This window comes from Notothenia rossii, assembly GCF_949606895.1.
Source record: "Notothenia rossii genome assembly, chromosome: 12".
Classification (NCBI taxonomy): domain Eukaryota; kingdom Metazoa; phylum Chordata; class Actinopteri; order Perciformes; family Nototheniidae; genus Notothenia; species Notothenia rossii.
Window position 1 is genome coordinate 4,094,889 of NC_136911.1, and position 24,241 is coordinate 4,119,129.

Below are 24,241 nucleotides of genomic sequence, written 5' to 3' on the forward strand. Positions count from 1 at the left end.
GCCGTGTGTGTGTGTGTGTGTGTGTGTGTGTTTGTGTGTGTGTGTGTGACACAGAGTGCCACAGAGAATCACCCTGTCAGTCTCCATGTCTCTCCGTCTCCCCCCCGGCTCCCCCTCTCCCTCGCTGCACAGATCAGAGAGCTGACACATGCCCTGATGTCCTCTCTCCCCTTCTCTTTTCTATCTCTGCTTCACTCTCTCTGTCTTTCTTGCGATCGTAACCCTCTCCCTCTGTCACTCACCCTCTCTTTCTCTCCTCACATCCAGCTTCCTCCCCGACTATATCAGTGGGGATTTTGATTCCATTACTGCCGAGGTCAAAGCCTTCTATGCAGACAAGGTGAGTGGCACACAACCTCTCATGCCTACAGGTGTACACACACACAGACAAACACAAAGTAATAGGACTGAATAACTCTTCTGTCTTCAGCCTGACTTGACTCCTAACCCACCTTGACGTGTAAGTAACTTGTAAGAAGTCGACTTTTAAAAAATGCATTGAGGATTTGCGCTGTACTCCACAAAGGTGAAGACTTTTCTGTTTCATGGTTTATCCACTAAACATCAAACACACCTGAACCACGCCTGTATCTACCTGTAGCTCATTATAGGACGCTTATTTCCAGGAGAAACATTTCTTGAAGCCTGACAAGATGGACTTTTGTGTGACCTGGCTAGAAACTGTCTGCCATTCAACAACAAAAAATCCCCATCTGATGCAAACTTAGAGTGACAATGACTACAAAGACATCTTCTTACAGTGCAGTAATGGAAAGCAGTATATTTGACTGGAGCACGGCTTTGATTTCAGTATGCTGCCGCCTTAAAGTTAACAATGATATACAAGTAGTAGCTGGTGATTTAGTAAAAGTGACTTGTTAGTAAGGAAACGCATTCTCTCCTCCATTTCTGAATAATCGTGGAATATGCTTGATTATTTAATGGGCTGATTAAATACAAGTATTGTCTGAGTACACATATGGGTCGGTTATTTAAAAGGCCAGGTTGCAACGTAGGAAATTCAGTTGAAATTGTTTGAACTTTTTTGTCCAGATTAATGAGGATTATTTCCTTTTGGAGTGTCGCCGGGTCTCGGTGCTGACGTCGGGCTGCCCGAGTGGATAAGTGACTATACAGAGTTAACTGGGGCTTAATGGCTCGTGTGTTCCACCTGCACCGGCATGAACATGCAGACTGAATCATGAAAGTAGGAACCGGTGCTTAGTATGACATGGCTTAAACTGTTAGTGCACTCAAGGTGCATTTAGACCCAGTCCTCAAAAGGTAGGTCTGGAGGTGGTCCGAGTCGCAGCTTACAGGTATAATTCACCCCCTGCTGAAACAGGAACAGGCTAACTCTAACCTGAACAAATAATATATATTAATCCCATCAATCATGTTCAAAGACCAATTCCCTTTTGAGCTTTCAACTTCGCATCAATCCTCTTACATTTGAGCACAAATGTAAAAGTGGAGCTTGTTAGGAGTGGTAACACAGGCAGGAGGCGCCGCTTCACCTTTAACTACAGATCAATGCAGTTGTTAGATGTTGGAGGTACAGTATTAACCTTTCCCTCAGATCATTTTATAAGATAAAAGATAATACAAAAATAATCTGATTTACAGTGCAAGACTATGGTTATTTAGCAACCTTTTTATTTTGTTTTTGCCTATTTTTTTGTACCTTTAACAGCAATTTTCTGAGACTGAAATACATTTTGAACACAAGATGTTAATGTATTTATCTGAAGTATAGTTTTCCTATGACATCTTACATAGTTTTCCTATGACAACTCACCATTGTCCAAGGTCATGACTATGAAATGCAAATTATTCTATGAAGTGTACGAGATGAGGCTCTATTCAATTCACCTAAGGAAGAGGAAATACAAACTAGCTTCTGTATGTTCTCCTTGTTGCTTTCCTGTGATCAGCCTTGCTTTAAAACCCAATGCATACAGTTTAAAATGCGGATCCTACACTTCACCATGCACACACTAGCACACACACGACGTACATACAAACACAGAGATATGGGTGGCCTTCATCGAGGCACCTTTTGTTCCACTCTCGCCGTTCCCCGCTTTCTCTGCAGCCATCTGTAATAAAAGTATTTTTTCACAAATGTCATACAGGTTGTCTTCAAAAAAAGAAAGAAGAGAAATACCTTTTTTCCGTGAGAGAACAGACTTTTATGGTAATGCTTAAGGCGCAGAACAATGTGAAAGTTTGAGGCGGTCCTTCAGAGATTTGTCGGAAACGGTGAATAATTCTGCATAAATGGAAGAGAGAGAAACGGAAAACATCGGCAAGGGAAGGCGAGAGAGGAGGGGAGGCAGGGATGGAGGAAGAGAGTGGGTGTGTAATTGTAAAGTTGGTGTGTTTCAGGAGGAAAGTGACAGTATATGGAGAGGGAAGGAGACAGACGCAGAGCATGGTTGTTTACCTGCATGCTGTAGTTTAGGGCCAGTGACTGGAACCTCTACATTATTCAGCAACACAGCGTCAGACAGCCAGACTAAAACACTGATTTATACCTCCCTCCATCCCCTCTCCCTTATCTCTGCCTGGGTTTTGTTATCTACGTATATGTACATCCATCTGATTTGTGTTTTGTTGATGCCTGTGTTTCCATTTTTCTTTGTGCGCAGGGGTGCAAGCTGATAGAAACAGCTGACCAGGATCTAACAGACTTCACCAAGTGTCTCGCAATCATGGTGGAGGAAATTCAGAGACGACAGTTGCAGGTAAACTTTACAAACACTCATATATTCATACATAGGTGATTCATTCCTGTCGAACATTAGACTTTAGCAGGGGGTCTTAAAGCAGGGGGAGGCCTGGCTCTGTCTAAAGGTAAGACAAGCAACTCTAAAGCTCATGAATTTAAACATTATATTTTGTTTATTTAATGTAATTCCTGTATTATGTTTCAACCACAAGCAGTGAATTCCTAGGATATCGATATAAAAATCCTGTCTTTTAGAAAAGCTGTGTTACTATGGTTGAAATGTATATTATTAAAAGGACTTGCAGTAGTTGTAATACAGGGCAAAATGAATATATATATAAAACCCTCCTCTGCCTCGGATTCTGAGATTGTATTGCCTTTGAGCAATGCACTCAGTCCTCAGGTTCTTCTAAATGAGCTGCTCAGAGGTCAATAGATTTGGACTGCTGTTGACTGCAGACAGATCCGAGGTGTGTGTGTGTGTGTGTGTGTGTGTGTGTGTGTGTGTGTGTGTGTGTGTGTGTGTGTGTGTGTGTGTGTGTGTGTGTGTGTGTGTGTGTGTGTGTGTGTGTGTGTGTGTGTGTGTGTGTGTGTGTGTGTGTGTGTGTGTGTGTGTGTGTGTGTGTGTGTGTGTGTGTGTGTGTGTGTGTGTGTGTGTGTGTGTGTGTGTGTGTGTGTGTGTGTGGGTGGGTGGGTGGGTGGGTGGGCGGGCGTATTGACATGAAGCAGAGTGCTTCTGCGAAAGAACATTCATGCTCACTCTACATTCCCTGAAGAAATAAGTGTTGAGAACAACCATCGCAGCCACATTTACACCTCAGTGTAAGAAACAGTTTTTAGAGAGTACTTGTGAGTTTGGCAATGTACTTGTTCGAATAAATATTTCACTTGTCAATAGCTATACTTTGTGCATGCTGCACCTATTTTAAATATGATTAAATATCAACATAAAGCATACAAGAATCTGAGTGACTGTAACCAAGGTAACATTTTATTGTTTATTTTAAAACAAAACAAAATAAAAAGCACTTATATACTAACTAAGCACTGGCTTATCTAAAGCTAGTTGAGTAGCACTTGAAATGTTTTGGCTCTATGAAACCTGATGTACTTATATGATTCTGTTTTCTACAAGTTTGTATCTTCTTGGTCGAACGCACTTATTTTAAGTCGCTTTGGATAAAAGCGTCAGCAAAATGTAATGTCATGTCATTTGTTCATATTTGGCAAGAAACATGCTATATAAGAATCTTCCTCTCGGGGCCACTGGAATCTTCTTCTTCTGCATCGTATTTGACATTTTCCCACGGTGTTACGACACTTCTTACTTAAGTGAGCGGTAAGATTTTACTGCATGACACATAGGGATGGGCATCGTTTTAACGGTACTACTACTTTTATCGATACCGCTTATCGATCCGGTCCTTTAACGGCACTCTTATCGGTTCTTTTGAGAGAAAAAAAAAAAAGCAAATTAACTAAACAAATTGTAAATAATGTGAACTTACAGAACTGTAAAAAAACAAATAAATACAGTGGCTCAGAGCAACACGGTTGGGGCATACAGGTATGCTGCAAAAGGCCTAACGGTTCTTCTGGAGGAAGATTGAGGTTGTGGTGGAACATTACGGGACATAATTGCTTTTTCGCACACTGCACCTACACAGAAAATGTAGATTTTGGTTCGCCCGGATCTAAAATGAAATACTTTAATCTTGTTGTGATCTTCTCCAAGTGTAAAGCATTTCCAATCAAAGGGATATCCGAAACTCTGAAAGGATCCGCCATCTGCTCCAGAGCCACACACACTGATCTGAACAGAGATCGACTCCATTCACGCTCCCAAAATGTCAGCAGAAAGGAACAGAATGTACATCACATGAGGGTCACAACGCAATATAACAAACAGTACATCTCTACTTTCCATAAATGCAACAAACGTAATTGTCAGTGTCGCACAGGAAATAGTTTTGTATTTTAATCCGTGCCTGTATTTCTCGCTCTTTCTTTCTAAATGTCTCTATTTTCCTCATTTTTTAAACTTGTAAGCGGCCTGCTGAGTGTTGCTCCAATCACTTGCGAGAGGCCCAATCACTTCACCTCTTAAAGTTGATGAAAGACCACGGGAAGTGTCTCACACAAAAAAAACCTTCCTCTCACACATAATGCGCCCGTGTTGCCACATTTTGTTTTTCCGCGTCGGGCTTTGAGAGAGGATATGCTTTTTGACCTTCTCTTCTATGGACCTTCTTTATTTTGTCCGCGGCCCGGCTAATATTTACTCTGCCTTTAAACAGACGCTGAGTGTTTGTACCTCCTTCTGCTTGCGAGAGATAGCAGCTTGGCCATCTTTTTCAGGTTCTATAAGAGTTGCTGATGATGGCTTTTTTGTTTGTTTACCAGGATTTGTTTGTTACAAACCATTTGCACTTTTCATCCGTTCAACACTTTGTGAATATATTCATGCAAGCAGAACTTTTGGAATAATTGTATTCTTCCTTTTCTCTTTCGCTCACCTTCACTAATTTCCACCCACTTAGCCTCTTTAAGTGAATTAAACACATGGATGAAATAATAACACGGTGATTTGCAGATTACTGAGCATTGTGCTTCTGTTTGAGCTGTTTACGATTCAACATATTAGCTGAAGGTTTTCCTCCACACAGCTTAGCGCTCAATTTAGAGAATTTATCTCGTTTCGTGCTGGGTGAAATCCAAAACAATGGTATCAGAGGATTATGTTGGGTGGATGTCGAGTATGTGTTTGTTTATGTGTGTACATATATAGATCTATCTATGTGTGTGTGAGGATTAAGAACCTGTTTACATCTGCTTGTGAATGTACGTGTTGAAGTGTGTATGGATGACTGTGTATTAGTCAAGTCCTGTTTTGAACCCATAAATGTTGAGTACACAAAAGTTGTATGATAGAAATGTATAATCCGGGTCCCCAGCACATAGAAACTGCCGGATGCTAACTTGAATATGTTGCGCTAATTAGCATTTATTCATCATAGCCTATGGGGACAATAGTCAAACAGTGGCTTGGCTGATTTGGAACATTTTTGAGTTAATCGCACTGCTGGCAACTAGACTCTATCCTAAGGTGTGTGTGTGTGTGTGTGTGTGTGTGTGTGTGTGTGTGTGTGTGTGTGTGTGTGTGTGTGTGTGTGTGTGTGTGTGTGTGTGTGTGTGTGTGTGTGTGTGTGTGTGTGTGTGTGTGTGTGTGTGTGTGTGTGTGTGTGTGTGTGTGTGTGTGTGTGTGTGTGTGTGTGTGTGTGTGTGTGTGTGTGTGTGTGTGTGTGTGTGTGTGTGTGTGTGTGTGTGTGTGTGTGTGTGTGTGTGTGTGTGTGTGTGTGTGTGTGTGTGTGTGTGTGTGTGTGTGTGTGTGTGTATCTGTGTATCACCCTTAAAAATATGGATATGAGTTTATTGTCAGGAGAGAGTACGGCCTGGATCTGTTGAGCCAGCGAGTTGGATTCTCTTCATTCAGCCGTGAGATTCCCCTTTGCCCTGCTTGTTTGAGTTTTTTAGCAAACAAACATGAAATAGGAACACATAAAGATTCAAACAGTTGTATATGGAGCTTTATATGCGTGGCGGACACAACAGAAGTGGAAGATTGAGCAAGCTAGTGTGTCCTGAGATGCTGAACAAAATACACTTTTTTTTTTTCCTTTAGTCATTGCTCCTTGTTCTCTTGCAGCTTTGTTTGCTTTTTGCGTTTGAGTCCTTCCTGCTGTCTGGCTTTGACGACTGGCTTTGAATTTTGAAAGGACTGATGCTGATACTCATAACTGTTGGTAAAAAAACCTCCACCTCATATCTCATATAACAAAGGTGGGAAGATAAGAGATACATTTCGGAGATGGTTTGATGCATGGACAAAACTGTCATGGAGTCAGACATGCTAATGCTGTGTTGTTTCTGATCTTTTTGTATTTAATGTGGTCAGAAAAAAAAAGAAAAAATGTATCTCTTTGGATGCTCCCATCTGTTTGAAACATTTTGATGGATTTAGAATAATGCACTGAGTTTTATTTAATTAATTAATTTGTATTAAATGACATATAGATTCTTTGACTGGAAGATAGTGATATTTAACTTCATAACCTCACTGTTTGTTTGTCTGTCTGTCAAACTCTCTCGCAGTGTGTTTACCAAGCGTTGTTGTTTACACTTTAGGTGAAGTCTCTGCATGTGGGGGCGTCAGCCAGATGTTGAAATAACCTCAATCTTTCAGCACCTAGTTTTCTTTTAACCCCATCGCTTGAGGCAGGAAGTTAGCTACGATGCATTCAGTTAGGGAATACCCACTACGTACAGTAGAGATAGATAGATAGATAATTATGCACTTATTTATATAAAGAGCCTAAGTACAAGTTTGATCCGAGCACCTGCTGGATGATGTACAATACATTGAGATAACAGTAGGTTGTTGTTGTTGTTGTTGTAGTAGTAAAAAGGAAATTAAAATGGATTTAAGAATTGCTAATTGATTCTGTTTCCTGTGCTTTCATTCAAACAAAACATGTAATGCATGCTCACACACACAGAAAAATGTCTGTTACTGTAACAAATAAATGTAGCCAATATAATATGGCTTATTAGTAGCTTTTGTGGAAAAAGCTGAACTTCCTCAAATTAAGAAAACATCTATATTGTGTACTAATGCTAAGCTGCAGCATCAAAAAAGAAATACATAGTGAATTTACCTCTTCAATTGTGTGTTATTGTTTTTGTATTTGCAGTTTTTGGTTGACGTGGAAACCTTGAAGTGTAGTGAGTGTGAGTGATGGTATTTCTTTGTTTTCCTGTGACAGTCGTCAGCCTCTGACAGCGCCTCTGCCCTGCGCCTCTTGTCAGGTTTCAGCCTGTCAGCAGGGCCACTGCCTGCTCCGGGACTTTGTATTAGGGAATAACTGCAGAGAGCTGTACATGTTGTATCTTAAGAAAACTGCTGGCCCAAAAATGAGAAATAACCTTATTTTAGCTCTGGTTGCAGGAAATGGCATTCGTTTTTTTTGTGATCGATTTTTTTTTTATTATTTATTAAACAAATGGTAAAATCAATAACATAAAATGCAATATAGTACAAAAACAGCACAAAAACTAAAGAAAGAAACAAAACCCAGTGACGTCCCTAACCCACCCACCCCCCACCCATCCAGATCACCATCCCCATTAGATAGTTATCCTAATATGCTCTTGAGGTTCACAATGAGCGAAGTCCACATCTCTATTGTTGACTCCTTTGTCCCATGTACCCGGGCTGTCGATACTTCTAGATACGATATGTCTAGATATGTTAGAACCCAGACCTTACGTGAGAGGGAATGGGGAGGCTTCCACCGAGTCGCAACCAATTTTTTTGCTGCTGTAAGCCCGGCTAATAGTGCTCGCCTTTTGGTCAGGGTTAAACCCAGGTTGGACAGGTCGTTTAGGATAAGTGGAACAGGTGAAAGAGGCACGTTGGTCTCAAATATCGCCGAAAGGTTAGTAGCAACCATCTCCCAGAATCCGGCCACTGGCGGACTTTCCCAGAACATATGTATATAAGTACCAATAGCCTCTACGTCACATAGAGTGCAATTTGGATCAGCAATATTTTCATTAAACAAAGCTTCCTAGGCGTAAGGTAAACTCTATGAGTGAAATTATAATGTATGTGCTGGTGGTCAGGATTCCTCGAAGCTAGAGATGTCCCGATCCGATCACGTGAACGGGGATCGGAGCCGATCACGTGATTTTCAAAAGATCGGAATCGGGAGAAAAAAATCTGGGATCGGGATTTTACATTTTTTTTTTTTTATAAATACTTTTTTTTAAATGTTGTATTCAATGTTACAAAACAAAAATGACCATGTTCAAGTCTTAAAGTCATTCTGAGGCCTTAGTTTTGGTTTCAAATTACAGAACATCATGTATGTGTTGCTTCTTTGGGGCTTGTTTTCATAGACCTGCTTATTTCTCTCAAATCTGGCAACAGAGTGGGCGCAGTGTCTAATTGTAGCAGTAAGCTAACGAGTGCTGAAACCTTTATTTAGTTTTGATCCAATGCTGCACAACTGAACTGATCCAATGCTGCTGTGAAAGAAAGAAGCTATATCCATGTTGGATAGAATATTCAATTTAAATACAAAAAATAACCTTAAGGGACAACTTGAATGCTTTTTTTCTTTTTTTTCTCTTAATGCATTGCATAAAAATCGGTTCGGGAAAAATCGGTATCGGCAAATTGTCAAAATCAAATGATCGGAATCGGATCGGGAGCAAAAAAAGGTGATTGGGACATCCCTACTAGAAGCTATTAGTATATTGGACCAGACTTCATCCCAATCAAACTCTGGATCCAGATCTGGGATATCGGCCCTCCATATCGCCTCTAACGCCAGGGGTCTATAAGTGTGTTGTGAAATGAACCAGTAAAGTTTGGAAACAAGGCCAAATGGCATTAGTTTAAGTAATCCACTTGCTTTTCAGTTAACTTAATCACCTCTATAATCACTGCTTTTTACCCTCATTATAGTGGCCTAAATGCAGTGTATGACTAATTGTTTATCTGTCCTCCCTCTCAGATCTGTTTAAAGCTCTTTGTCCTTGCTGTTTCTTTCTATTCATGGATTCCTATCCCAATGGCATTAGTGGTGCTTTTGTTTCTTTGTTAATAAAAGGCTGGGAATGTTATATATATTTGCTATTGTCAACAAATCCCATAAAAAGATCCTAACGAGTAATCTGTATCTCATTGTCTTCTGATTTCCCCAGCGTGTATGTGGCACTCAAGCTCCTTAGTTCATACTCAAGATTTAACAGGGTTAGGCTTATCTAAAATATTAGTTATATTTATCTTAAATATAAACGACAGTACTTTAAGGTATAAATGAATAAGTCACCCAGTAAAAGAATGTGACAGCTGTGTTGTACTGTAAAAAATAATCTTGCGTATCACCTGATTTACTCACCAATGATCTTGTGTTTTCTGTCCCATTTTTTGGTTTGTTTGTTAGTTAGCAAGATAGGATTAGCTTCTGGTGCATAGCGCTTATATTTATAAAGCTCTTAAGCTGCTTTATTCACTCATCTGCAAAACATACCCTCACCAATGTGACACCCATCCTCACCAAATGTCACAATAATATTTGTATGTGCCTGAAGAAGAGCTGCACCATACTCCATTACTACAAATAATATGGAAAGTATTCTAGTTGAAGTCTATTTGACACAGCTTTTTAGAGCATGAGTATGGCTTTTCTCATAAAGCTGTATTTATTTAACATTTCCGGGCATATTCTTAGTTTTTCTGCTGTCATTTTTCTATATGGAAACAAACAAGAGCATTCTGTCAGTCCAGATTATCAAACCCTGGCCTGTTGTGTCTCGTTAAATTCAGTTGTTCTCTCTAGGTGGATGCCATAGTGACACTGGGAGGTCTGGCTGGCAGATTCGATCAGATAATGGCCTGTGTTGAGACCCTGCACCACGCTCTGTCCATGACTCCACTCCCCCTGCTGATCATCCAGGGGACCAGCCTGGCATCCCTCCTCAGACCCGTGAGTACTCATACACACACATTATTCAGCCTGAGCATGCACAGAGAAAACAGTGTGCAGACATTACGTCCTGTCCATCAGTAACATTACATTCTTCTTTGAGCTACTAAGTGGCAATTCTTTCAACAGCTGTAGAGAAATAGAACTGAAAAGTCTTTATATATTTGTATAGAAGCCCTAGGATTACCATTAGCATGAGTATTGGCTATTCTTCCTTGGGTCCACACAATATAAGTACACACATGTAAACACTATAGCAGGGGTGGGGAACCTTTTTCCTCTCAAGGGCCATTTCAACATCCTCAGAGGGCCGTACAAATGATTGACCTCTGCTTAAAAATACTAAAATCACAGCCCATTCATTTCGCCTTTCTTTCATGCTGTGCAAAGAAAAAGCAACCTCTTAATCCAGATATCTCACCATGACTCGCGCATGCATGCACGTGCACGGTTGTGGCATGACCACCAAAACAGAAAGATATGGACACAATATGTGGGGGCATGCTCCCCCAGGAAGGGGGAAATGTTGAAGTTAAAAGCATCAATCTGGTGCACTTTGAGAGCAACATTAGGAGCTCTATGGAAACATCTCTCAACACCCATATGAAACAGAACTGTAAGTAGATTTTATTTTTCTTTATTTATATTTGACAAATCACTCCCCTTTCAAAATGTATTCTTGTTTATTAACAACAACTTTTTTTTACTGTCAAATAGTATTTTATACCTGTTTACTTTATTCTCTTATTCTTTTATAACTATAATGATCATATAAAGATGTGCCTTCACCTCACTGGTTGTAGAAATAGCTTCTTATATTCGTTAGCATAGCTAGCTAACCAGATGCTAATAACAACCGGAGGTTCCCCACCCCTGCTATAGCCTCATCAACAACAATTCATCTCATATCATTTACAATCAGGGATTACAAATCCTTCAAACAATTCCTCAACAATGAATAACACACTTACTACCAATGAAATAATGTATGAGAAACATAAGTACTTGTCTGAAAAGACCTTTAATTGTATATGTATCTAACCTTTGCTTACAGATACGTTAAAATATAGATATATTTTAATTAATATGAATACAATTCTCAGCCAAGGGAGATTAAAGTAAAATGATAACACTTGCTGGTTGCTGCATCTATCCTTGAATTTGAAGTTTCCCCAATATTTCACTTTACATTCATGAGTTATTATAGCTGTCTGAATCAAATATAAAAACTACACACACAGATTGTCTTTCCACCACTAATGTTTCTGCATCTCCTTGCCTTTGTAATCACCCACTCTCCCTGTCCTTGTCTTCATTTTCTGTACTTTCTCAAAACACTTATTTTCCTTCTTCTGTTTCCACCTTGATTGGAGTGCAGAACACTTTGTTTCATTGTTAAGTAATCACTTCAAGAACTGCACCCCCTCAACACACACACACACACACACACACACACACACACACACACACACACACACACACACACACACACACACACACACACACACACACACACACACACACACACACACACACACACACTTCTCTGCTCTTATGGCGCCCCAATTTGCTGTTGTGCATGATAGAGAGAGTTTCTTTTGATGCTCCCAAATTGTTTTTCCTGGATGCCAGCCACTCTCTCATGCTCCTCAGTTGATTGAGTTTACAAGTGGGCCGAGCCGACGCCATTCGGGACTCACACTGTTTTTTGTCTTTCTTGCCTGTGTTGTTTATTTACAGGATCTTCCGGACAAATAACTAACAGTCACACTTCCTGATGACACCTTGTAGCATGTTAAGTAAACCTTTCTCTCATGCCCCCCCCCCCCCCCCACCCTACTGCTTGTCATTATTCCAAAGGCGCGTTGTCATTTGCTGCTTCATACCTCGACACCTCCAATTAATCTTACTTCAGTGAGGGTAAATTAAGCTCGTTTGTCAACGCAGCTCCGATTCGCCAGCGACTGATGAACGCAGATGCCTGTACATGAAGGTGAACGCAACCTTGGAAAGACCCGGTGCTATTTGTTCACGTTACATCTGTAATGGAAGTGTTTACAACTTTTGCCAAATATCTTCACCACCTGTATTTCATGCAATCACGACTTTGTTACGTGCTTAGCTTCGGGATGTGGAGCGCCAATGGAAACGTACACAGTGTAGAAGCTCAGTACACATAAACACACACAATACATTAAGACCAGGTGTATGCATTTTTGCAAATCTGACAAATTATTTGACCTGAAAGTTTTGCTTATGGCCTAAAAGCTACTTATAAAACCAATATGTTGTTGTTTTGCATGTTTAAGTTAAAGACATGATTTAGATTTAATCAGTCCTGTTTCTCGGAGGTGTCACTGTGTTATTATGCTCTCTTGGGGAAATATGCATAAATCTTGTGTTTCCTATAGCTGGCTCAGGGCATTGCATAATTCTCCTGTCTTATATTAAATGATATGCGGTGATACTGCGAGGGCTTGTTTATTCTGCGTCCCTACACGACAAGGAGATGTTTTAATCAGTCGAGGTCTCAAGGTGATGCTAAATTTACCTTGATTTAAATATAAAAGAAAAGGAATAAGTTGCTCCGGGTTCATCTGCAGTGTTTGTTTTTCTCTTGGTGGCTCTGACTGCTTTATTGAGTCTCTGTCGCGGGGGCCAAGCAGACTCACATTGGCTGATGTTGGTATCGGAGCCCCTGAAGATACCTGAGATAGCTCCCTGTGCGGCGGGACATCCACAGCGCTGTGTCAGGCCAATCTGTGCCGTAAATCACTCTCTAAGCACAAAGGCAGCAGTTTGTTTACCCGATGCCCTTTTGAGGAGTGAAACTTGTCAGGGCAGGAGCTGATTTAAATGATAAAGTGTGATACCTGAGCTGTGGTGACTCTTCCCAAGTTAGCACCGATGTGGCATTTCAATAAAAAATAAATATATATATATATGAGCTGAAGAACTGACCCTGGATGGTCTGTTCTGGACTGATATGAATATGTTAGTGTAATAAATGCATGACAACAAAGTAGAAGTCTCCACTTTGCAAGAAACTTGAAGAATATTATTGAAATATTCGTATTTATAATTTTCCTAACCAAGTAATGACATGTTTTCTAATGTTGCTCTCAGAGAGTGAGGATGAAGAATATATTTAGAAACCCAAGGACAGGTTCAATAGTGCCTCTAAAATGACACCAAGTGATAATCCTGACTTGTAAGATTTGTATTTATTTATTGTAAGATTTCAATAAAAAGTAACACTTGTTTGGATATGTTTAACTTGGTTATTTAATACATCATATATATATATCATTAAACTAGATAAGAACATTACACAAACAAGATTAAACCCCCTTTCACATTTAGCATTGTCGTCGTGAGCGTTTTAGCACGACGACATTAGCATTTGGCCAAAAGCATCTGTGCTGAAGAGCAGCATCAGCACAGATGTTTTATGTTTCTTATTCCTACATTTCTTTAATTACCATGAACATAAGCCTGGTGGTGCATATCACACCACCTACACAAGCCTGTTTTATTGCATTTTTATAAATATTTTACAGCAATTATTTAAATTGGAACTTAAATCTTCCACAATAATGTCTTGTGTTTGAACACACAAAGGAAATATCGTGTGTGTGTGTGTGTTTGTTTCCCTTCTCTCTGTTCATCACACACTCTCACTCTGACACATTTACACAAAGAGACTGTGTTTATGTATAGAAAACAACCTCAGGGATGTTTCCAGAACAACAAACGCTCCGACGCTTACATGTTTTCCCATTATTCCTTCCCTCTGGCTCTGCAGCTCTGTGAAGCCGAGCAAAGGGAACTCTTTAAACATGTCTCACTTTCAACATTTCAAACTCTTAATTGAGTGTGCATGTCTGGTGGTCTTTGTGTGTCTGTCTGATGCTTTAAGTTGACTGATCTAAGCTCTGGCTATCAAAGTTTGTTGTCTTTGTAATTGGGTGTGTGGTTCTTTGAGCATACATGACATTCGTAGCCCACAGAAATTCAAAGCACTGTGAAAAATATGAACGTGCTGTAATAACATTCGGCGTTTCTTTATACATTTTTCTGTATACTTTCAATGAACTGTTCTGATCCTTTTACATTCAGCATCAGTAATTCAGAGCAAAATCATTATTCAGCCGCAGTACTGACACTACCTTGCACCTACACTCTGTGTGTTCGTTCTGTACGCCGCTCTAGTTTCTCAAAGGAGTGACTTTTGAAATGTTGTTCCTATTTATTTTCCTTTGTAGGACACTTCTTAAAAAGCTTTCACTGTACCTCAAACGCATTTCATCACCTGTGACTCACACGCCATCGAAAGCGACATCTTGATATAGTCAAGCATCCTTCCCATCGTCAGTAGATGCTTTTGTAATATAATAAAATACCCTTCAGTATAAACGTATAGAAAAGTATAAATGGCCCTTTTATGATTCATAACTGTACAACTGATTTTCGAGTATAACAGTTATGTGTTCATCCAAAAGTATTTTCCCTCCATGCAACACACAGTAAAATAGACTCTAATTCAAAATGGCAAGGTATTCTTTTTAAATGTGTGCAGGAAGTGAAAATGGGTTGCAGCGCTGACATGAGCAATCATTTATTTTAATGAGTCTCTGTCCCTGGGCGGATAAGCTTGCTTTCTCATTTGGGTCCTGGAAAGTTTAAGAAGTCTTGCTCCACATTTGTTTTTGTCTTTTAATTTCTTTTAATCTTATTGTTTCCACCTGTCAGAGACTCTCACACACACACACACATACACACACACACACACGTGCGCACACACACACGCACACGTATACGCAGACTAATTGATGTTCATGCTGTGTTGGCAGGGCAGCCACAGACTGGAGGTGAACACCGGCCTGGAGGGGGACTGGTGCAGCCTCATTCCAGTCGGAGGACCCTGCCAAACCACCACTACTGGGCTGAAATGGAACCTGAGTGAGTATTTTTTTAAGCATTCAAATGATGGTCCATTGCCAGTAATTTGTCTCAAAGTTTTCTCATTCCACATACAGATTCATAATCTAGCAACCATACATTTGTGTTCAGAGTGAACACAACTTCAGCCTTTTTTTCAACATGTGCATTGATTAGATTAGATTACTTTATTGTCATTACATAATGCAAGCAGAGTGTAACGAAACTAGAGAATGCAATTCCTGAAGAAATTGCTAGTGGGAATGCTTTAGCCTGAAATCTGACGCTAAACTGCTATGCTGAAATGTAATGTGTAAGAAGAAAGTGAGTAATTTAGATTGAAATTATACATGAACACTGGGGGCTTGAATGTGTGATGACTCATGAGAGAAGAAAAGAAAGTAAAAAGGCTTGGAAAAGCAGCAGAACATTTGAACTGCAAGCTTTTGAACTAACTTGATGGCGAATGATCTGTCACCATGCCAACGGCATTTCATGTCATCCCGTATACAGAAACGGACAAGTCAAATCAAGCAATCTGATTGGTTCTTAACCGTGATATACTGAGCGTATACCACGGGTAGAATTGTAAGTTACTTTTCACAACAAGTCAGTATCCCTCCGCGTCTGAGAAAAACAGTATACCGTTGGGCTGAAAAGCAAACTGCTTTTCATACTGGAACAAGAAAGCAGCGGAGAAGTAACGGGGCAGAAGCCCTCCTTTTTGACGCAGCGGTCTGGACATAGACATCAAACGGCAAAACATATTCAGTGTGCAGTTCCTTTGGCATTAGGGCAGGGATATCTAGACACTTTTGAAGGTTTAACATAATGAATTGTGCTACTTTTAAAGCAAGCAACGATGTTTTCAAATCTGTAATCAAAGAGGTCCGCAAAAACGCTATCGACCAATCAGATTGCTTGATTTGACTTGTCAGTTTTATAAATATATTTAAATTTCTTCCGTTACGAAACAAACTTACAAAGCATAAAATGGAAACATTTAAGATTAACTTCGACCTCCGGGGGGGTCTTACTATAGTATGTAGGAGTGGATTGAGCAGTTCAATCCACTCCTAAAAATGCACCTAAACTACGACATGCAGAGCTACGTGAAGAGCAGGTAGACCAACTGGAAAAGTACCACCATTCAAATGCTTTCTGATGCGGGTCTTGAAACAAAGCAGAGAAATTATGACCGTTAGTGGCCACAGGTGCGAAAGCTCTCTCCAGAGCTACTGGAAGCCCAATCTCGGGGACCGGAGAAAGTGGAGCAATATTCTCGCCACGCCAAGCAACAGCCTCGAACAACCTCAACCTATACAAGTCACCACGTAAGCCATGCTACTGATGCTGGACAGTTTTTCAGTGGATGCACAATAAACAGCAAAATACACATTAATGTAAATAAACAGCCACATAATGGATCAACGCTCTCTGTCTAATATGTTCGCTTGCTGTTAGTGTTGTTGCATAGCAACCACCTTGCACTATGTTTTGTGCAGAAGGCAACGGAGGGACTATTTTATTTTGAACATCATTATTTACTAATAAAAACTATTTAAATTAGAGTGTGTATTTTTCTTTCATATTGCCACACTTGGTAACCGTTTTATAAAAGCAATAGCTCACGACAGGCCGTGGTATATGCCTATTATATCAAAGCTAAGGGGAGTGGTTCGGCCCGACGCGAAGCAGAGGGTCGACAACCCCCTTAGCTGTGATATAATGAGTATATACCACGGCCTGTCGTGAGCTATTGCTTAGATATATGTCTTCACGGTTGGAATGTTAGCATACAGGTGAAGTTTGAGCACTTTTTGAACATTTTCATAGGAGTTATAGCGACATCATGTTTTATGGCGAGGGATGCGTTTCCATGGAAATGGCATATGGTGAGATCTCAGATTTGGCGTAGAGCTGCTGAGGCATGGACCGGTGATATACAAGTGAAGATTGGGGGACGATTGGGCCGTGTCCATTGGACTTACAGCGACAGCATGTTTCATGGCGAGTGGTCTGTCGCCATGGCAACGGCATTTGATGACACCCTATAATACTTAGATGCGTTGATGGCTGCATCGTTACCAACCCTGTGAAGTTTTGGGCTGTTTGGAGTATTTCCACTGAAGTTATGAGAAAACCGTGTTTCAAGGCGAGCATTGTGTTGCCATGGCAACGGCATTTGAAGAAATCTCAAAACTGTCCCGTAGATGTCTTCATGGCTGGACTGTTAGCACACGTGAAGTTTGAGCACTTTTTAAAAATGTTCATAGGAGTTATAGCGACATCATGTTTTATGGCGAGGGATGTCTTCATGGCTGGACTGTTGAAGTCTGCTGCTCTGAGCATGTCAGTTGGAGTGATGACATCATCGTGTTCCATTACACAGGTGTTTATATTTGAGCTAACGAGCTCTGTAGAGATCAAAGGCTTCATTGTTCTGAATGAGAGGTAAACCTCTTACATGTGAACGTTTTGTGGAAGAACCGTAACAGATATCTGTGAAATTTCAAAACGTGAAGCATGTCAAGGAAGTTGAGCATCTGAAGTGTAATTTTTGTGTAGTTTCGGGTTAATAATGTGGCCTTTTTGGCAGATTAACTAAAGGTGTGCGGCTGCTGCTGAGGAAATATCTGCCTGAAATTAGAATGGGGTTTAATGGAGGAATGTTGAACGTTTCTGTCACTTCATGCCCTCAAGAGACATTTTATTTAATGATTTTGCTTAATTATTTGTCATTTTTCAAGCTACGAGATGTTTTCCTACGTTTGTCATGATAAATTATGTCTCAGGAATGTAGTGTTTGGGAATTATGGCAGTTTTAAAAAAAATTATGAAGGCAAATTTCAAGATTTACTACCCTCTAGCTGTGACATCACGCACTCTAGTTAATGTTAAAATCTGAAGAAAACCTCTATAACAAGGTCTGAACAATGTTTAATATCTCTAAAAGTAAGAATCAGATTTAAAAGTTGTTTTACACGAATAATGTCAGAAAGATGTGTAACATTTTAAAGTTGGAATGAGGTTTCTGAGTGAAAGTATGAATGAACAGTTAGCAGTTGAAGTCGCATGAAGATTTGTTGAAGTCTGAAGAATTTCTCCATTGACTTCAATTGTTAAAAATGTGATGAATTATGGGACGTATCTCTGGAATTATGAAAGTTATGAATGAGAAAAGTAATAGCCATCGATTCCCGACCGAGCTGAACGTTTTGGAGTTTCTGTGGTGTTCAATGCGGGAGGAGAAGCGTGGCAAAATACCGGCGGAATAATAATAAACCTTTCGTGCGTAGCATAACATATAGTTGGAATCCTGTTAACAGCATTCCCACTAAATTAAGAGGGTCAGTTATATATCAGCAGTCTGTACTGACATCTGCTAAGGCAATTCAGAGCAATTGACTCTAAATAATGAAGATGAAAGAGAACTCAGATGTCTTACAAACTGAAGGTTTTATTTTAAAGGCTTGTCCAAGCAAAAAAGATCATTTCACAAGCGATAACAAATATGTAGTCATGTTGAAGGTCATCTTCAGCATAGCCTTTCTTTGTCTCAAATGCATCCTAACCAGAGCAAGGTATACACTAATTCCTATTACTCTACAAGTCCTAGTCATAACAATGTGTATCGTCACTGTCTCTACATGTCTATATCCTCAACCTTGTACACCAGAGAACACTGTTGACTCTGTTCAGACAGCTCTGCACATTTATGTGACTATATTTTGAAAAGATATATATAAAGTTTAAGGTGTGAATATATTTAAATATATGCATATACTTAAAGATAGAAAATAGTTAAATAAATACAACATCTAGGAAAGTACAGCTGCTTCTGTCAAGGGAAGCTGCAGTTTAGAAGAGTTTCATATATTAAAGACACATGTAACAATGAACTTGGAAATTCAATTAGACACCCAACTGAAGACCCCCCCCCCCCCCCCCACTCTGAGCCTTATGGCCAGCTGTGTTCTTAATGAGTTGGCACGCACCAACCTGCCATCAGTACGGGGGAACCTGCTGTCAGCGGGGCGCATAATGTGTCTGCATCTCGCTGGGTGTCCACTCTGTGTGTGTGTGTGTGTGTGTGTGTGTGTGTGTGTGTGTGTGTGTGTGTGTGTGTGTGTGTGTGTGTGTGTGTGTGTGTGTGTGTGTGTGTGTGTGTGTGTGTGTGTGTGTGTGTGTGTGTGTGTGTGTGTGTGTGTGTGTGTGTGTGTGTGTGTGTGTGTGTGTGTGTGTGTGTGTGTGTGTGTGTGTGTGTGTGTGTGTGTGTGTGTGTGTGTGTGTGTGTGTGTGTGTGTCTGGGTGTCTGTACACTTGAGAGAGCACGGCTGGGTGTCCGTGCTTGTTTGAACATATCTGTATGCGTGTTTGAATATACAAGCATGTGTGTGTGCAAGACTCCAGCTCTGTTTATTAACTTGTTTTTTTTTTATCAGCCACTGTGTGTTGTATATTTACTCAGCCCACCTGTGAGATGGCCTTGCTTGGTAATGAGAGGGACTTTATACATGAGAGTCCTATGCAGATTAGCCAGTGATAACAAGATGCATAATTAATCATATGCATATTTGGAAGGCTGAAATTAATGATTTCCCATTGGGATTGTGAGGAAGGACCAGAATATGAAACAACATTTGGGAGAAGGACTTTGTTCCCCTTATGTGCTGGACTTCTGTACAATAGTTCCTATAGCAACAGTCCATGTTGAGATACAGACACTTTTTCCAAAGTGACTTACAATGAGTACCTTCAACCATTAAGAAACAAACTGAAAAAAGCAAGAATCCTGCAGTTATATGAGCTTTTTAAAAAGCCAAACTAATGTAAGTGCTTCTGCATTTGCTTCAAATAAAATAAGACAAGCCAAGTGCTACTTATAGAAGTAAGTGTTAGTTTCTTTTCTTATTTGCTACAGTATGGTGCAGTCAAAACCTCTGGGCTTTCAGTCTGCAATGTAAGATGTGTGGACTTCCTGATGTCCTTGTATTAATGGGAAGCTCTTCCAGGATAGGAAACAGGCGTCTTTTTGTTGAGGGGAACTTGGTTGATTTGTTATAACTAAGGGTTTGTCCTTAATGTATCGATATTTACTCAAACCTTTTCTTATGATGGTAAGGCAGAAGTTTTGTTGGGTAAATAGTTGACTTTAAGAGGCAAGATATTATGCCTTTCAGGCGTTGCTTGCATATTTAAAACATGTTGTGCAAGATTCTATGGCTATTTATCAGTGTTCTGCAATTCTTTAGCTCCACCTTTTTGTTCGAATCAGGGTCTACCAAAATAGGTACCAGGTAAAAGGGACGTTCTACAACTTTTATCAATTGAAAACCAAGAAAGTATGACTCAAGCTGAGCGGAGCCTTACCAAGCAGTGGAAGCGCTGCGTTGGACTCTCCAGAAGGCCATTGAACTGGTCCCTCATGCCTGGGTTCAAAGCCTTCCTGTGATGAAATATATATGATATTTCTCTAAAGAAAGAGTTCGAGCTGTCAGCCATTACAGCCTTGTTGCCCCAAAGGAGACTTTTTGCTTGCATCCAGAGCTTGTTTTAACTTTTGCTTTAAAGAATAAAATGTTGAACTGATTCATGTTGTTTTGATCCAGTGTGGAAAGAAGTGAGTCATTGAGCAAACTCTCCCCTACTTGCTGTTCTCCAGGGGATTTTGAAAGATGATCTGAAATACTGTGGCCCAAGTTAATTATATCCTGTGTTCCTGTTGGTAAATCAATAATTTATATTGTTGTGATTTAAGATCAGAAACAGTACACATGTACGCTTGCAGAGCTGAGCTTCCTCGCAGTCAGAGGATACCTTCTTTTATCTTGTTGATTTTCTGTCAAAGTTTGTCTTGAGTATCTATCATTTATAATAAATCTACGAAAGTGTGAAACGCTTGGCTTATCAATAAGATGGCAACGTATTGAACATAGGTACTCATTTACAATTTTTCAAACTAAAACATCTGAAATCTGTACAGCAATCATGGGCGGTGGTGGCGAAGTCGATAGGGACTTGGCTTGGCAACTGGAAGGTCACCAGTTCAAGTCCCGGCAAGACCAAGTGCTACCGAGGTGTCCCTGAGCAAGGCACTGTTCCCTACACTGCTCCCCGGGCGCCGTTCAAAATGGCAGCACACTGCTCCTAACACTAGGATGGGTCAAATGCAGAGAAACAATTTCCCCACGGGGATTAATAAAGTATATAAAAATCAAAAAAATCAAAAATATTCCACAATGCCTAGAGTTAGTGCAAGCTAAATAACATCAATACATATGCCAACAAAGTATTTGCATTAAGTCCGATAGTAAAAACAGCTGATCTGGGGTTGCAGGTGGGAGTATGTAATTGCAAGCGTTTATTAATATATTTTAAAACATGATTGTTTAATTAGATGTATTAATGAGAATTGAACAGTTGCTGTCTTAGAGCTACAAATATTACCCTTTTGACTTCACCATTGTCAAGTTTTTATATAAAAGTGTTGTGAGATACATTATTCAGTCATTCACCGAGCATCGCACTAGAGGCTGATTGCACGGAGCCTCTGGTTTGTTGGGCAGGAATTGAGAAATGCAGGGAGTGGATCTGCAACATTACGAGTTGATGGAGAAAGTGTTGGATGGCCGGTGCTTCAGAGAGTCTTTGTTGAGACTGCCGTCTAATCAAAGCACTGCACTGCGGTAATGATCCTAAAGGAAGGGAGTGTACTACTAAATAATGAAGCGACTGCAGTGTAGTAAAGGTATCAATGTAGGAGGGGTGTGTACAAGTGTATAATGAAGCTACGTGCTAATAGCAGGAGGGGAGTGAGTGACTTGAATGTAATGTGGTGATGACGGATCGGCCTAAATATTACCCACACACTAAGCTGTAATAATTCACTTTCTCTAGTTTCCTTCTGTTATTTCCTTTTTATTCTTCCCTTTAGCTTCCAATTTGCTCTCCTTCTTATCTGTCCCTCCTGCTATCTTCCCTCTCATTATTACTGAGACAGCTGAGCTACTTATCACCTTCTTTATGTTACATTCATTTTCAATCCTCAGTTTTTTTAATTCCCCCGAGGACACTGTCAGTAAATACTGGCATTGAATGTGCGAACAATGCATGTGTCGCTTGTGGCTAAGTGTCCACATATGAGCATATGTGTGTATTTTTAAAATGGGCTGTGGGATTTGGACAGAAGCTCAGGGCGATTTTCCAATTATCTATTCCATTCATGTTAAAACTGTCATATTAATAATAGTGGGCACATGCACACACATTATTACAGACCGACCCTTCCAGTTATGTGATAACGAGACACGGTCGTTTCCAGAATATCTTTATAATTGTGTAATCAGTATGTTAACATAGAAGACAGAAACACACACACACAGTATTCATATTATAGTAATACATTTTATTTACACTGCGCTTTGTAAGGTACACTTTAAAGATACTGAAATGTATTAAAATGACTAAATAAATCATGGAACAAACACAACGTTTATAATGCAAAACATTTAAGGCAACCAAAAATATATATTCATGTGATAATTGTTAATACTTTTCACAGCATGTCTTCTAGGTGGGTATTTTGAATATTTGCACTCATTGCATGATGAACATTAAGTGAGTAAATGATAGATTTCCAAAATAGATGTTGGATATTAACATCTTTAATCAGTAAAAGCCCTGAGGTTGAACATGTCTTACTTTTACTTTTAAAACACTTGTGTTAGGTGAGGTGAGGAGGGGGAGTAACAGAGACAGAGGGAGATGTTGACAGGGAGAGAGCGACTGAGCTGGAAAAAATTAGAAATGCAAGAAGAGAAAAGAAGGATTTTGGAAAATATGTGAGAGCAGAGTGAGGTTATGATGTGATGACATGTGAGAGAGACTTAGCAGGTCTCTCATTCATTTGATGTTGGATGCTGACACACGGAGGATTATGGAAATTGTTGGAAAGTGTGTTGGTGCTTCTAGCAGGAGTTTGTATGCTCGCACACATGTTGCACACACAGGCCGTTTCTCAATCGCGAGGATGCTTGCTTGGTATCACATGTCTTCAGAGTCACATCCTTCAGAAGCGAGGCAAGAATCCTCCCTGGCATTCGGAAAACGAAGAGTGGAACAGGCTAGCAAGTGTGCAGGTGTGCGTCATATGAGAGGCCCCGCCTTACATTTTCCGCCACAGATTTGGGGAAATTGGTCCGTGCGCAAAGCATTGTGGGGATTTTAAGACCGCGGAGTCTACACATGTGCAGCCTCGAAATTTCCCCCAAACCAAGGACGCGGCCTCGTTGGAATTCCAAGTATGCTGGAGATTGGAACAGTCCTTCTGCGGCACTCGATGACGTAGCATCCTTGAAATATTGGCTTGGAAGCCAGTTTCCTCGAGATTGAGAAACGGCCACAGTTTCTTTAAACTCTGGGTTTTCTCTGGAAGTGTTTCCTTGTACGATGTGAGGGTCTAAGGACAGAGGGTGTCATATTGTCATACTGATATTCTGTACAAACTGTGAAGTCCACTGAGACAAATGTAACATTTGTGATATTGGGCTATATAAATAAACATTGATTGATTGATTGACACATACGTACACACACACACACACACACACACACACACACACACACACACACACACACACACACACACACACACACACACAACTATATAGAAACTTGGCTGTAATGTAGTAACGAGTATTTTGCCTTCACTTTTTGTAAAACAACTACTTGTTCCCTAATTCCCTCGTCTAATCCGTGTCTTCTGCGCTCAGTACTTTCATTGTTCCAATTATTCGACATCAGGTTACAGGAGATATCACAGTTGAGGTGTTTTTGCAGTCGAGTGAGTTTCACAGCAGATACGCTGGAAGGGATTCTCTTTCTCTCTCCAGGACGATTCACAACCGCTGATGCTTGCCAGCACATCGGCCAATAAATCAGCTTCCTCCCGCTTATTTCTTTGATCGTCTGTCAGATCCCCCCAACATCCCACTATTTACTACTTACTTTCTCT

General features: G+C 40.2%; 1 protein-coding gene across 2 annotated transcripts in view; it reads left to right on the forward strand.

Annotated features, from left to right (window-relative positions):
• tpk1 (thiamin pyrophosphokinase 1) overlaps nt 1–24,241 on the forward strand; it is a 59,900-nt gene that overhangs the window by 20,185 nt on the left and 15,474 nt on the right. For both annotated transcript variants that reach the window (XM_079662279.1, XM_079662280.1), the window contains exons 5-8: nt 268–340; nt 2,652–2,747; nt 10,138–10,284; nt 15,138–15,246. In XM_079662279.1, the coding sequence (XP_079518405.1) occupies nt 268–340; nt 2,652–2,747; nt 10,138–10,284; nt 15,138–15,246 (425 nt within the window). The remainder of the gene's footprint in view (nt 1–267; nt 341–2,651; nt 2,748–10,137; nt 10,285–15,137; nt 15,247–24,241) is intronic.